General features: G+C 43.8%; 1 protein-coding gene across 5 annotated transcripts in view; it reads right to left on the bottom strand.

The window, feature by feature from the left end:
* The window catches only part of col14a1a (collagen, type XIV, alpha 1a), a 71,846-nt gene that overhangs the window by 54,747 nt on the left and 2,427 nt on the right, over positions 1 to 14,672 (bottom strand). The window contains exons 1-4 of one of the 5 annotated variants that reach the window (XM_057046304.1): positions 9,048 to 9,299; positions 7,800 to 7,915; positions 1,201 to 1,317; positions 65 to 130 (exon numbers count right to left, since the gene is read on the bottom strand). In XM_057046304.1, the coding sequence (XP_056902284.1) occupies positions 65 to 130; positions 1,201 to 1,317; positions 7,800 to 7,893 (277 nt within the window). In that variant the 5' untranslated portion in view covers positions 7,894 to 7,915; positions 9,048 to 9,299. Of the gene's footprint in view, positions 1 to 64; positions 131 to 1,200; positions 1,318 to 7,799; positions 7,916 to 9,047; positions 9,300 to 14,672 lie in introns of those variants that run through there. The other 4 variants (XM_057046305.1, XM_057046308.1, XM_057046310.1 and 1 more) reach the window with 4 other exon arrangements.

The following is a 14,672-nucleotide window of genomic DNA, read 5'->3' as shown; positions in this document are numbered from 1 at the left end:
TCATAAAACTTTGGCCGCTTTATTTGGGAACTTAACTGGGAAGTTTATGAAAGCTGTATCGTACCTTTGAAGTGTTTCACGAATATGTTTCCGAGTGCGGTTTGGGCTCGTCGCTGCCCCCTGTCGGTACCTGAGATAATTACACCCACGATAATTAGGTACACGCCTCAGCACGTCGCGATCGCCCCCTGGTGGTTATAGTTACAATCTTGTTTCGCTAGATTGAATTTAAGGCCAAATTAATTAAATTATTTCTAAAAACTCTAATTGCGACCCTGATTAGTGAGTCCTATTAACAGCCAAATGGATGGAATATTATCAAATGTCTTTTTCCTGTCACCATGGCATCTGTCATATAATTCATCAGCCCATTATGTTCTTATTATGACTTAGATGGGCAGTACCTCAGAAGAGAGGACAGGTCTTTGTCCTTATGAAACCCATGCAACAAGGACATCTCTGATTGCACTGCTTTAATCGCCATGATCTGACTCTATTCTTCTCTGGCAAGTGAGAATTGCACTGAGTCTTTCTTTTTAATTCATTTTTACGGCAGCTGTGAAATAATTTTCTGCTGTGTTCAGCGCTGCTTTAAAACTGAATAAATGCATGCAGGAAGGCTCAGGAACTGATGTGAATGAGAGACTGTGGAGGAAGGTTCGCTGTGATTGCTGAAAAAAGGGGACATCAGTGAGAAGTGGGGTGATTACCGACTTTGTTCCGCACACCAAGAAAGAGACGAGGTCATGCCCTGCGTCTGTGTAATCATCGGTTACTCGTAAAAAAGGGGGAAAAAAGCCGGATGTCAGACATCCATCATACCCACACGACCACCCGGCGATAATGAAGTTAAATGCTGAATGAGCAACTGCTAAGGATGCCCTTGCTTTCGCCCGTCCCTGACTGAACTCTGTCAAGCTGTAGGTCCTGTCATCTCTGCTTCCTATCAGCCCTGCATTTTCAAATCTGCTGACACACTCCAGGAAACACTTTGTCTCTAACTTGGCAGAGTTGAAGGAAGGACTGTGAGACTTCCACAGCTCTGAGGAGCCTCTTCCTCAAATCCTTCAAATTAAAACTGATAAGGACTAAATTGCTGTGCCTTTCTGACAGCCCCTCCCCCCCCCAAAAAAAACATTGCATAATTGAATCCTTCCATCAACATGTTCTACAAGTGTATGTGTTGCTGAATGATCCTACCTGGTACACTGTTGTAGAGGAACAGATAGCTGTCAAAGTCTCCTTTGGGCTCTTTCCAGGAAATAAGGAGTTTGCTTGAGCTCAGCACTTTGAAACGCAGTCTTCTTGGAGCTGGAACTGAAAGCAAAATCAATGCGTCAATTAAAACAAATTTAAATATATTCCAGTATATCTGAGAATGACTACAAATAATTTACATGTGGCTCAAACAAGCAGTTTATTTCCTTCCACCAGTTAATGCAGAATAAAGTGAGTAGCCCTTTTTACTTTTGTCACATCAGAAGTGTTTGATGTACACTTCACATCTGACTTGACATGTGCCAGACCTGGCTGAGCAGTAATATCTGTGTGAAGGTGCTTCACAGGAGTTATCGGGTAATTGTGACAGAAATCTCAGCTTCTACTTTTAGCTTTTTGTCAGCTTTGCTTCTGCTTGTGCTGCTGCTTGTGTTTTATGTCTCATTAGTTTCTCGTGTCTTAGCTGCTGCTGACAGAATGAGCGTTGTGTTGCTGCTGAGCGTGAACTTTCTGTAAAAAGGGCTAGCGGTTCAACCCTGAACTAGAAAAAGGTTCCAGAAGATGCATGTTAAAGAAAAGAGCACCAGTCAAATTCTCAGATCAGATGCATTTTCATGGAAAAATGATGTGACAAACGGGATCTTCTGATGTGCTTGATCTTACAATGAAATCCAATGACTCCCGCAGGGAATCCGAAGGGTTTCCAGACTCTGGGTGATGTGGGCAGTGGTCTGTTAAAAATGGTGACAGCAGCCGTGGAAGCTGAGAATTTGACTGGTTCAATCTATATTTTAAAAAGATCAGAGCACTAAGCCAGGCATGAAGAAGTGCAGAACGCTACAAATTCACCTCAGATGAAAACTACAGTCTCTGACACCAACCTGTATGTCACATATCACCATTTCAGTAACTTGAACCAGGTAAAGACTAAATCCCACAGCTCCTTTATTGCATCTACACCCATAAATCTGTCACCTTACCTGTCAGCACTAACTCAGGTGAACATGTCAACCCTAAATTGCCTCCTGTTGGCCAAACAGCCTGATGACAACAGTGGAAAATTAATGGGCATCAAACAAATCCCTTTCAACTCGAATAAAGCTGCAGAGACTGTTGCCCTCTTCATTGATTTGATGCTGATCCTTGGATTGGAAGTGACGAGATCAATGAGTGTGCTGACAGGTAGCGACTGCATCAGCCTTTATGGAGAAACTACATGGGTGGGGGGGTGGGGGGGGGGGGTGAAATGGGTCAGACAAACCTGAGGGGTACTGTGCAGGACTTTCACTGGATGATGAGGACAAACCTCCATCTTTCTCAATGCCAGCAAAAAGAAAAAAGCTCCCATCGGTGGTGACACATCAGAGCGCGGCGTTTACTCTCCACGCTTTGTTACCGGATGCTTTTGTTGCAGGACGAAAGCGGGAAGATGTCATTGATATTTGGAGAATATCGATGTGGAGAGAAATTCAGCTTTGTCTTTGCATTTTTCTGAGTATAGTTTTATTGTGTTTATCTCTTTGGGAACAAATAAAGAAACAAAAGTTCAGCATAGTGAGGAGGGACTCGAAGTTTTCTCCAGCAGAACTTGTGATGCTGCTTCACCAAGCGCACCTTTACACAGCTCTCACTTCTTTCCTTAAATAATCACCGCACCACGTATATCACACACTCAAAATGCACAGGATGAAACAGTGTAATTACACCACACAATAAGAGTCTATGAATAATTCAAGTCACTCTCAGAGCTGATCATTACTCCAGCGTCGTTTCTTGTGTGCGTGATAGTGGATGAATGAAGGCGGCGGCTGAAGGGTACTAATAAGTGGGTGAAAATTGCCTCGAATATCGTTGTCTTATAAATGAATGCACACATATAGATCCTCACATGCGCTTGCACCTAGAATTATAACATGTTGAAACTGAATGAACCAACTCGTGCAAAGGTCTGTAAAACTGAGGACTATCCACAGAGAAAACAGTGATTAATAAAAATGGACAGAGTAGCTCCAGTGGCTGTGAATGAGTGTCTCTGATATAAATTACCCTTCACAAACCACTTGTTTACCACTGTAGAGCCATGAACATCGCTCAAAAGCACACTTCTGCTTCTGACTCCGCGTGCCAAGATGCCTCTGTGAAAGGTCATTAGATATGCTCCCTCTGGATCACACGATAAATCGCTTTGCATGAATATTTGCTGCTATAGTGTGCCCCAAGACCCTCAGCAGGAGGGCGCATGTGCAGCGTAACAGTATATCACACAGACCAGAGCCATTCATCTGGAAGAGTCGCCACAGGAATCAATGAAGCCCCAAACTTCAACGTGCGCGATCCTCCTGCCAGGCAGTAAATGTGATCTGGGCTACTTGGCAGAACTTTGGCAGCTACTCCCACGCAACAACATTTGGCTGCTGTAAGTCGTCTGAGCGGCTGAAACCTCGATGAGGAGAAATTACAGCAGAGCCTCAAAAAAATATCACAGGTATTTCTTTAAATATAGCTTTTAACCTGCTCTCACTCCGTGTTTGATTGGCGGTTTCAAAGGAGACTTATTTATGAAATCCAGGACTCGCCTGAGACTGTATGAAGTGTGGACGAGAAAAAATTGGGGACAAGGATGTGGAGAAAGACGGGCGGCCTGACAGCCTGGTTTCTTCTTTTTCAGGATTAGCTTTCTCCACACCTCGTCTCATCTGGAGCAACTTTCCCAACTCCTCATTGGGCTCAAGCTCCTGTTGGATGCTGCCTACTTTTCATGCTGCCTTCGTTGCCAGATCTCATTTTCACTTCCTCCCCTTTTTTCTTTTGTATTTCCTGAGCTTTCGAGATATTTTTTTTCATTCCTAAGCTCCCCAAAGCCTCCACCATCCATCTCCCCCTTTCTTCACCACACCCATCCATTTTATCCTTCTTCATTTTATCGTAGCTGTCACCTTATTTGATTCCTTCTTGCTGGTTTCATTCTCCCCTCCTCGTCTTCTCCCGCACCTCCTCTCAAATTCCCTGTTTATGTCTTCCTCTCTGCAGATTAGCCCCCCTGTCCAGACAGCATCCAGGCTACAGTAGCATCACTAATGCTCAGGATTTGTGGGTGACAACCGCTCGCTTGTACTGTCACAACATGATCGTACTGTACATGAGGGAGACACACACGCGCGCGCACACACGCGCGCATGTGTCATTTGATGTGCATGCAGGCTTGCTGGAACGTGCACCCCTCCTTTTGCCAAAATAAAATCCACTCTGCCTTTTTTCTATTCACCTCCCTTTTTATCACCTCGTAGATATCTCACTCTCATGGAACACTTCACTTCTTTAGCAGCCCCCCCAACACATCTATGAATTTAATCCCTTCACACACACACCCCACACACACACCCCCCCCCCCCCCGCCACATACACACCCACTCCCCACACACACGCGCACACACCTCTTGTTTTCTCCCACTACTCTCTGCTCCTTTTTTACTCTCTATCATTGCTGCACCTGCGTAAATGATCATTTCCCTTTGAAAGCTGTTTCTCTGCCGCTGCACAATGTGTGTGTGCATAATCCCTCGTAAGGATTGACTGAATATCATAAAAGCAGCCGATGATCCTGTGAGCAGCCGGCTGACGCGGTTTGACAGTCCCCGATCAACATAGAAAAGAACAATATTCAGGCTTATTTCGTCTTGTTAGATTTGAAAGTTTTATTTTGAATAGATGTTTATGTGGAATTCCCAACTTTTTACCATCCTTCCAGACAGAGTCACTTGAGGCTTTAAATGCTTTTCCACTTTTTGGGAACGTTTCTATGTTCCCAAAGGCTTAAAGTGCACCGCTTCAGACCTCAGCCACTTCACCTGGCACACTTTATTCCTGCCTATGCTGCAGTACACATACAGTTAGTTTGCCATTTCCATGCATATAAAGTGGACGGAATATCTCAGTGGGGTTTATCCTGTATTAGTTCTCTTCGAATTCTAAATTAAAGAGCATTCTACCATGTTCCTAAATGAGTGGGGGTAAAACCAGAGCCTCCTGCAGAGAGTTTCCTGAAACAGTTAGTGCCAAGTGGCTTCTTCCAAGTTATACAGGGTCCCAGTCATCAAGATCTGAATGATTTAACAGTTTTTTCATCTCTTTTTCTCATTCATTTCTGAAATGTATACTTGTATATATACTGCCCACTTAATGGCAGCAATAACCAAGTTACTGACAAATGTTAGCCATCATATTTTACGGATACTTCACTACTCACACAAACCTGTGAAGCAGGTAAACAAGAGCAAACATCGTTGTGCAATATTTTGGAGAGCTATCACGGCAGCAGACCCATAAACACACAGATAAAGGCTTGTTTAATAATAGGGTACAATGTGTCTGTTTTGAACATAAGAGTGGCAATCCACCCCCATCGTGCATCCTTCCACTATCTATCAGGCTTCTGCCAGTGCTGCATTAAAGATACAAACATCAGGCACTGGGACGCTTCCTTCTGAGCGCTGAGGAGGAAACATTTACATTTACTGAGCAGGAACCAATTTACATCTCCCCACTCAGAGTGGCTCTAAAGTTGAAGCTAGAGCAAAGAAAAAAGGAAAAACCAACAAACAAGTGCAACAATGCAGTGCACAGCACGTTGATCAATTCCTACAGCGGGAGCAGCGTCACGGCTGTTCCCCCGAGAACGATCGAGCGGCAAACAAACAAACCCTCCTTTACACAAAATATACATTATTTCCTAATCCCCAATCTGTAAAAAACACTTATGTGGGAATCAACCTTTTGGAGATAGTCAATTTGACTGAGATAGAAATTCAACTTTTAATAGTGTAATGGAGCTGTGATCTGTCATTACATTTTCTTTTAGAAATATTTCACTCACCCTTTTGGTCACTGACCTTTTCTTGTAGTTAAATATCAACATGATTTGTATTGGATTGGACTAAATAAAATGTAGTCCAAACACTTAGTTCCCTTTAGTGACCGAGCCAACGATCTTAACCCTTTTTTAAAACCATCCCAGGGGTCCTGTTGCAAGGTTTACAACACACCGTCCATTACAACCTAAAATAAACCTACTTCCTGTTCAGTACAAAAGAAAATAATATAATAACATCCTTCTGTTAATGGTGACTTTGTGACTGCTCGAGCGGTGAAACTCCTCCCTGGATTGACCCGCTCTGGTAGTGGGAGTTCTTGATGAGCTCCAGACTTATGTTTTGTACACACAAACAACCATCACGCTAATCCTCACACTCAAATCCCCTTTGACCAGATGTTGCAGCTTGTAGGGGACAGAGAAGCCTAAATTGAAGGGCTATCACATGTCCCTAATGAGGGGATTGAGGAGGGCACGCTCCCCTGGTGTCAGCAGGGTCATCCATACTTGGCCGTGATTCAGTGGGATCAAATAACAGCGTAATTTATGCTGTTACACTTCTCTGTCACCTCTCATTTCTGCCTGCCCGCAATGAAAAACATGACCTGGAGACCTGCTGATGAGAATTCTATTAAGATAGGGAGGAGAGAACACAGATACGCAGAGAGAAACGGCAAGAGAGGCTGGAGGAGGAAGAGTAAGCAGTGCTGGAATACAAATCGTCTGCGGATCCATTCAGATTTTTACAGGAAAGGATTGGAGAAAAACCACCACGATTACATCACCAAGGAACTGCTTTCAAATTGCATAAAATGCACATGTGTACTTGAAGCTTATCTGCATTTTTAAACGGTGGAGATTAAAACAGTTTTGTGTGGTCCTACTGCAAAAACAGCTTCTGCTTACACACAAACACACACACACACAAACACACACGCACACAAAGGAGACACAGCTAAGTGTCCCCTTGGGTCCTTTTCTTTTGATCTTTAGCCAGATAATTAAGGTGTGCTTTGAGCTCCACACAGACTGTCAGCTGTAAATAATAATTCCCACCCCTTCCTCCTCTAGATAAAGTAAATCTTGACATCTTTTTGTTTCGGTTAGTTTACATTTGAGTGCAAACAGAGATCGTAAATCTGGGAATTACCAGTTTTCCCTCTAAAGCTGCTTTTAACAAAGTGTGGTAAAAAGAAAGTGAATAAAGTGTTACACTTAAATAAGATCTGAAAATAAAAAGCGATGCCAGCATGCCAAAGGTGTGTCAGCATGCTGACGCTGTGCGTGTGTTGTGTTGTTGAAGGTGTAGGAGATTAGGTTGATTAAATAAGCTTTACTGAGTCAAAGTGTCAAGGCAAAGCCTGCGGGAGCATTGTGCATTGGCGGCTTGATCACAGTATGACGCAAAACCATTGCGCGTGCATGAATTACACCCCTCTGACATGTGTGTGATCTGGCAAAAGACTTGAGTGAAACGGTGGGGACGCGATCGTGTAATCTGAGGGGAGTGAGCCTGCACATCAAACGAGCGAGATGATGTGGAAATAGAAAAGAGCGGAGGCAGAGAAATGAGGAGAGGTGAGAAGTGGAGAGGAGAGTGATGAGGGGTAAAGATCAGGGGAGACTGAGAGCGAATCACCTGGGGACAGGGTGGGTGTAGGATGAAGGCCTGAAACAAGAGAAAGAAGCAGGGGGGGTGGAGAGCACTTACCCATATCCTGTGCTTTACTGGGGACACCAGAAACTAAGGCCAGTAATACCAGCGGAGCCCACAAACACCACCTAATCTTCCCTGTAGACAGCATCCTCACATCCAGCAGCTCAGACCTGAAGAGAGACGTTAAAGACAACTGTGAGAAAAAGCAGAGAAACAAGAACCCCCACCCCCCTTAGAGGCAGGTAAATCATTTCTTCTTCTCAAGCATTGTGAACCTCGTGCATCCTCGCATGAGATCTGAGACCTGCTTTGCCCACACAAGCTAGAGAAACAGCCAGTTGTCTGGCAGGCTGATCGGGCCCCCCAGCTACATCTCAGCAGGCTGAGGGCACTAACAGTGGACGAGAGGAAACAAACAAAAAGAAGAGAAGGGGGAAAGAAATGATGCGGGATACACAAAATAAAAGACGGGGGGGCGCAGTTTCCCGCGGAGGAGCCGCTCACAAGCTGCACTGTCAGAGCAAACACATGGACTCATTTTCTCCCTATCTCCTTCTCTCACCTCTGCCTCGTCCCTCTCTTCCCCTCCTCACCACTGCTCAAGACTGCCACTCATTTACTGCTGGCTCCAGATAAAACCCGCTCTCGGATAATGGTGCAAATGAAGCAGCGTGAGCAGCAATAGTCATTTCATGACTGAGCTATCCTCTGATGTGCTGGTAACCCCACGATACCGAGAGGACAGCCGGCGTCTTCCATTCAGACGGTGTCAAAAGGTTACGGTAATTAGAATGCATATTAATGAGCAGAATCTTTGAAATAGAATTAATTCCTTTATATAGAGCTGCCCCGGGACACAATGAGGGGAAATTAGATAGAGAGAAGCCCATTCTCTCCAAAATGAGGTGAGAAATTGGGTAATCATTATTGAACATTTCAGAAAATGCCGGTCAGGTTGGTTAAAACTTTTCTGTAAGTTGAGAAAGTTGCTCCGTCCTACCCAGAAGGCAACTGTTTGATCCTTTGGTGAAAAGTCATTATTGACAACAATAAACAAGTATTCTAATCTCATCCATCACGTTCAATAGAAGAGAGAAATGTAGGCGCGCGTTTGACTCAATAGATCTGTCTTCAGCTGCGTTCGCTGCGTTGCAAATGAAGTTTTTTTCATCAGGTTTGAGTTAAACTATCAGATTTATGCTCCAGAGACAACACACACGCAAACACACACACACACACACACGCACACACAGACACCCAAACAAACACGTGTGCGTCTATGAATGAATTCGCGCCTCGTACCTCTCCGATCATCGATTCACGGCGCCAGCTATTCCCAAAGGAAATAATCCTCTGAATGCCAACGACTGCTGCCTCTCAGTGGGCTGCTCTCTCCTCTCCCTCTTTCTTTCCTTCCTCTCTTCCTCTCTCTCGCTTTCTCTCTCTCTCTGTCCGGATGCAATTGGGTCAGTCCGGAGTGGGTGTTCCTCTGGTCGTTATTTAGCCATCCCTCCCTCCGGTTGTTACTCTCCTGTCACAGTCTCACAGTCTTCTAACCTCCAGTTCATTTTAGAGAGAGAGCGATGGAGGGAGAGAGGGAGAGAGAGAGAGAGAGAGAGAGGAGAGAGAGAGAGAGAGAGAGAGAGAGAGAGAGAGGCTGCGTAAAAGCCTCTTCCGCCAACCTGCGGAGTTTTTTTTAAGGATCTTTCTTGTGCACTTCTGCAATCACGATTAGATAAACTGCGATGTGGATTTAATGCTACAACTCAATCCGTGTGTTTCACTCGGAAGGACAGAGCTCAGTGCGCGCTCCCGGAGCAGGTGCTTGACCGTTCTTCGCCGCGCGTTGAGCTCCGATAAAGGCGCAATGACGCAGTTTAACGCAAGTGGTTCTCCAAAAAAAGAGTACGTTAGAAGAAACAGAGTCTTAAATTGTGTAATTATTATAGCCAATACACAAAACAAACTTTAATAAGTGATTATGAACAGACAGTGAGATGTTTTTCTTTTAGTGATTGATGGCTCAACGTCAAACAGGCTTTAACAACTCTTACGTCACTACTGATCAACTCTTGACTAATTTGCGTCGTTATTTCTTTTGCGTGTGACTTATGATGGATAATGTGTCTTTTCCCAGTTCTTTAGGGAAACTGGTGGCTATTTTCACATCCAGTGGGCACACGAGCGAGTGGGAAACGTCTTATATTTCAGATCCAAACTCTTTCTTTTCTTATCTTAAGTGAGCAATACTTTCTTCTTCTATCGGGCCACGGAAAAAGCTTCGGGTGCACTTGTGTAATCCTCCTCTATATGCCGAGGTTCGTCTTTGTGACTGAGCCTGAGGGGAGAGGAGTGGGAGTCATGGGAAACAGAGAGCGGAGAGAAATGCACCAGTAGCTGGTCGAGTTGAAACGCTGAATAGCTGAAGTCCAGGTGCGTCCACACACACACACACACACACACACACACACACACACACACGCACACAGCGGCTGGCCAAGCAACTGTCCAAGCGCCACAAACACTATAATCAAGTGGATAAGGATTCTTCCCCCTCCCTCCATCCTCCTCTTCCCCTTGGTCCTTCCTGTCTTCCTGTCTTCCTGTCTTCCTGTCTGTCTGTCTGTCTGTCATCACTTCATCTGCTGCCAGTTTGCTCACTAAACAAATACAGCGCTGGCAGATGCTCTGCTACTGTGTGTCTGCAGGGAGGGCCAGACCCTTTGACCTTTACATGATCTATAAAACCGGATTAATGTGGTTATATTTATATCCTTTATATATGAGGAACGAGGAATTTAAATTCCTCATAGTCGCTAAGCTCTCCTCTGTTTACACAAATGTGGAATGATTAAAGATATATAACGCTAGATTTTTGGTGCTGTTTCACTAATGTTTAAAGCTCATTTTTGCCCATACTTGATTTCTTTTTCCATGGATTGCTCTGCATGTGTGAGTTTTCTCCAAGTTTCTTTAGTGCTGGCTGACTATGTTGTTATGCGCAGATTCAAAATCCAAGATAAATCATACAATTTACTAATACAGACCACATTAAAGCCTTGTCTTTCTTTTAATCTGAGTTAAAGAAGCTGCATGTCTTTGAGGTCCTGCATTCTAGAGCGGACTTTTATTCACCTCCCCCGTCTTTTATCGAGTTTCTCTTTGACTTCATCACGTTCTTTCTTTGCATTTTGATCACTCTGTGTGTCCCCATCCTGCGTCTTGGCCGTCTCCCTCCATCTCATCACCGTAGCTCTGGTGAATAAATGCATCACTCATGAGCTGATCCATGGGTCACTTAGCTTAGCGCCATATGGTCCAACTGTGAAGCTTCAGCAACTTTTCAAAGTCTTTGCAAATATCTGTTTTCTCCACTGGTGCAGGCAGTCTGTGACACGACATGTGGGTTACTTCACTTCACCTCAAATAACTTTACTGATAAAACACCACAGGAATTAGAAAAATGCAGATCCGCTCGTACTTTTAAACGTGACAGAGTGAAAGAAAAACTTTTGGGAAGGGATTACCAGCACCAGACACGACAAACCAACTGTGACTGATCCATTTCAGGCCTCCACAAGCATATTTTTACCTAAATTATGCACCTTTTCGAAGTTCTGGGCAACAGCTGAGACACAACTTTGATCGATAATCCACGCTGCAGCTGTTTCCTTGATTCCAGTGGCGTTGCCTTTGATGTGCACCCACACTGTTTGCACGTAACCAACATATTGTGATAATAAAAGTGATCAAACTCCACCGCGGCCTGTCATTTTTCCTGCCCCTCACCATAATTAGTATAAACTGGACGGCGTTGTTGCTTAGACAAACACAGAAAGCGCAATTTTCCAGGCAGCAGAAGATTTATTCCAGGAAACAGGAACCTTTGGATCAGTGTTTAAAGAAGCGTGTGTTTAAGTTTGAACTGAACTAAGACAGTCAGGTGAAGAGTTCCTTCAATCGTTCATTCACAACCCCCCGGTAATCTCAGTATCTTGGTTTTGTGCAGGAAATATCTCTCCTACACTTAAACACACACCTAAACACACAAATAATCATTTTTCATAGCTAGGAGGTTTCAAACTCTTCTCTTTTGCACAGGAGACCCCTGCCCTACAGCAAGTTTCAGAGATAACCTAGGTGGGGGGGGGGGGGGGTGCTAAGCACTCAATCCAGAATGCCTCGTCACGACATGCACACACACGGACACACACGGGTTTAAGACCGTTTGTTAGGCTTGGAAGCTCAAACAAAAGTCCTGACCCACACAAGTTCAAATAGAGTTGACACGTACAAATGTGTGCATAGACCTGAACTCAGACACACCTCATTTTGTGAGTTTTGACCTTTTTTCTGGGGCACACACACGCACACACACACACACACAGAGTCAGACACATTGTGGAGCCATGTGTTAATAACAAACAGCAGGGTAATATTAGGGCAGCGGTGGACTCAGCTGACCACAGACTACTGATTAGTGCAGCTAGTCACAGTCATTAGCCGCCGTGTCATCTGGCATTGGCCTTGCTGTTCCCAGACTGCTGCTAACCCGGCAGCTCTTGAGGTCGTTATCCAACTTTTCACGCTGAGAAGGGCCGGAGGTGATGGATGCAGGGAAATAGTGTTATTGATTTAAGAGCCCACCTAAGGAGACGGACAGAGGTTTTACTGTTGGTTGCCCTGAGTGTTGTTTAACATTACGTTCAAACAACCCTCAGACCTTGGAAATTCGCTTGATTAATCCCGTTTCTGCCCACCCGGCTAGTTGTGATTGCTTGATAAGCTACTTATTCACAGAGCGACGGGTGTCCGTGATGTTACAGGTCTGGAATAATGGCGCTGAAGTTGCAGTCTGATCCACAATGTTGACATAATTCACCTTTACTTTACTGCTGGACATGAGACGTATTCCCCATCTCATCATCTGCCTACATTTACCTCGCTCATTCTGAGGGTGTTGCTAAACTTTTTAAAATTCTAATGAACTTCATACGCTACCCTGTGGAATTCCACTCATAACTATATGTACATAAACTTGAGAAAGTATTGACCTCCGTAGGGCAAAAGGCAACAGAACTTTTCTATATAATGCTGGGCATCATGTAAATATGCACAAATATGTCATTACCTCTCATTTTTAATGATTCATATTACATGTAGGATGATAACACACAACCGCATGTTTTCATGTGGGTTTTTCCCCCCATTTGTGATCACTAAATGACTTAAAATGTCTTATTGTTACCCTGCATATGGTTGTATTCATGCACTAAAGCAAAATGGGCGGTTTTCATGCATTGAATATAACGATAAAATGTGACACTGGTGAGCAAAGACATGGTGATCGCACATCCACCTTCATGAAGAGAACTATTCTTCTATATTCTTTGCTGCATTGCGAGTGTGTTTTGCAGGTGACAAATGCTCCTGCACGCTGTGACTCGTCCTGATTTCTGTCCTGATGGACGGGAATGGGGAAGAGGATGACCTGCAATCCCTAAAACGTACCTCCAAGGCATTCAGACAATGAAGAGCCATTCATACACCTCTTTTCTTTCCGCCCTTCACTTTATTGCCGTTGTTCCATCAGTCCTGCAGTCGCATTTGTTCGCTCCGTGTCAAAGCCTCCTTCAACACTTTTTTTTGAGGGGAGTGATTTTATCTTGCTTATTCACAAAATCATACTTCAAATAAAAACGTTTGGAAAAACATCACCCAAAAAAAAGATGTGAAGAAAGACAATCTGATCTGTCCTGTTTTGGTTCTTATTTTGCCCTTTATACTTGTATGTTTTGGCTTTGGTCACTTTAACAACAGGATTTTCTTATTTGACTTTTGATTGGTTTGTCCCTGCACTGGTGTTCCTTTAACTAAAGCAACTGGGGTTTTCAGTCTATTACAATCTTGTAAAATATGTGAATGCTCTCATCCCAGACTCCTCTCAACACATGCATTTTCTGCTGCTTTGGCCTCAGCGGAATCAAAACTTTGGCAGCGCTGCATCTCGTCGGAGCTGTACTCCTCTGAGCTCCTAATAATAAAACATAATTCACTCATAAAAATACACACGGTTCACCGAAACCCATGTATTCTCTGCTAACCTCATAAATTGTTTATGAGCTGTCTGCTGCTTCTCTTGTTAAATAAACACATTTCTTATCAGCTGTTTCACTTGTGCTTTAAATGGGAGACCTCCTAATCTTTTTAGATCTTCCCCTCAAGGAATGCATCCAGCAGGCGTGTGTATGTGTGCTTAATTTCCTGTGCAGATGCATCAGATGCCGAGAATAAACACACAGATGGATGAATAAGTCGAAGGTACCCTGGGATCCAGGTTGGTGAATACAAGGACAGATGAATTATAAATGGAGGGAAATTGATGAGGGTCTATTTCTGTTGACTCTGGCCTGAAAATGTATGGGTGATGGAGATAAAGAGGGTAGACAGAAACCTGTGTGCACACAAGCAATTCAGTGAGAGAAAACCCTGTCTGGAGGGTTAATCATTTTCTTGCAGAAGCAGATATTTATCTGCGCCATGATTAAACCAGTCCAGCAGTATCGTATATTTTCTTTTGCATTTTAGCAGCAAAGCCTGTTAAAACAATTCCTGTTTTAATGCATCACGCTCTCAAGTCTGTGCGGTTTGAGACAAGTGCTCAAGTGTTAATAAGTATGTTGTTGAACTCAATGTTGATAAATAAAAATAAATAAATAAATGGACATCAGTAATATGAAAGTAAACAAATTTACTGCTCTCCATCTATCATTATATGGCGTTTCTGATTTGGGGTGATTTCTTTTTTTGCAAATATATTTTTATGCATTCATAAAGGGCAAAAAAGAAAGAAATAGAAGGAAAAGGCGCCTCTATCTTACGCTGGCAGTACGAGGTTTCCCCCTGCTGGTAGCATGCAAGTAATGC

Source organism: Takifugu flavidus, chromosome 10 (genome assembly GCF_003711565.1).
Source record: "Takifugu flavidus isolate HTHZ2018 chromosome 10, ASM371156v2, whole genome shotgun sequence".
Lineage (NCBI taxonomy): Eukaryota > Metazoa > Chordata > Actinopteri > Tetraodontiformes > Tetraodontidae > Takifugu > Takifugu flavidus.
This window is presented reverse-complemented; position numbering and strand designations above follow the sequence as displayed.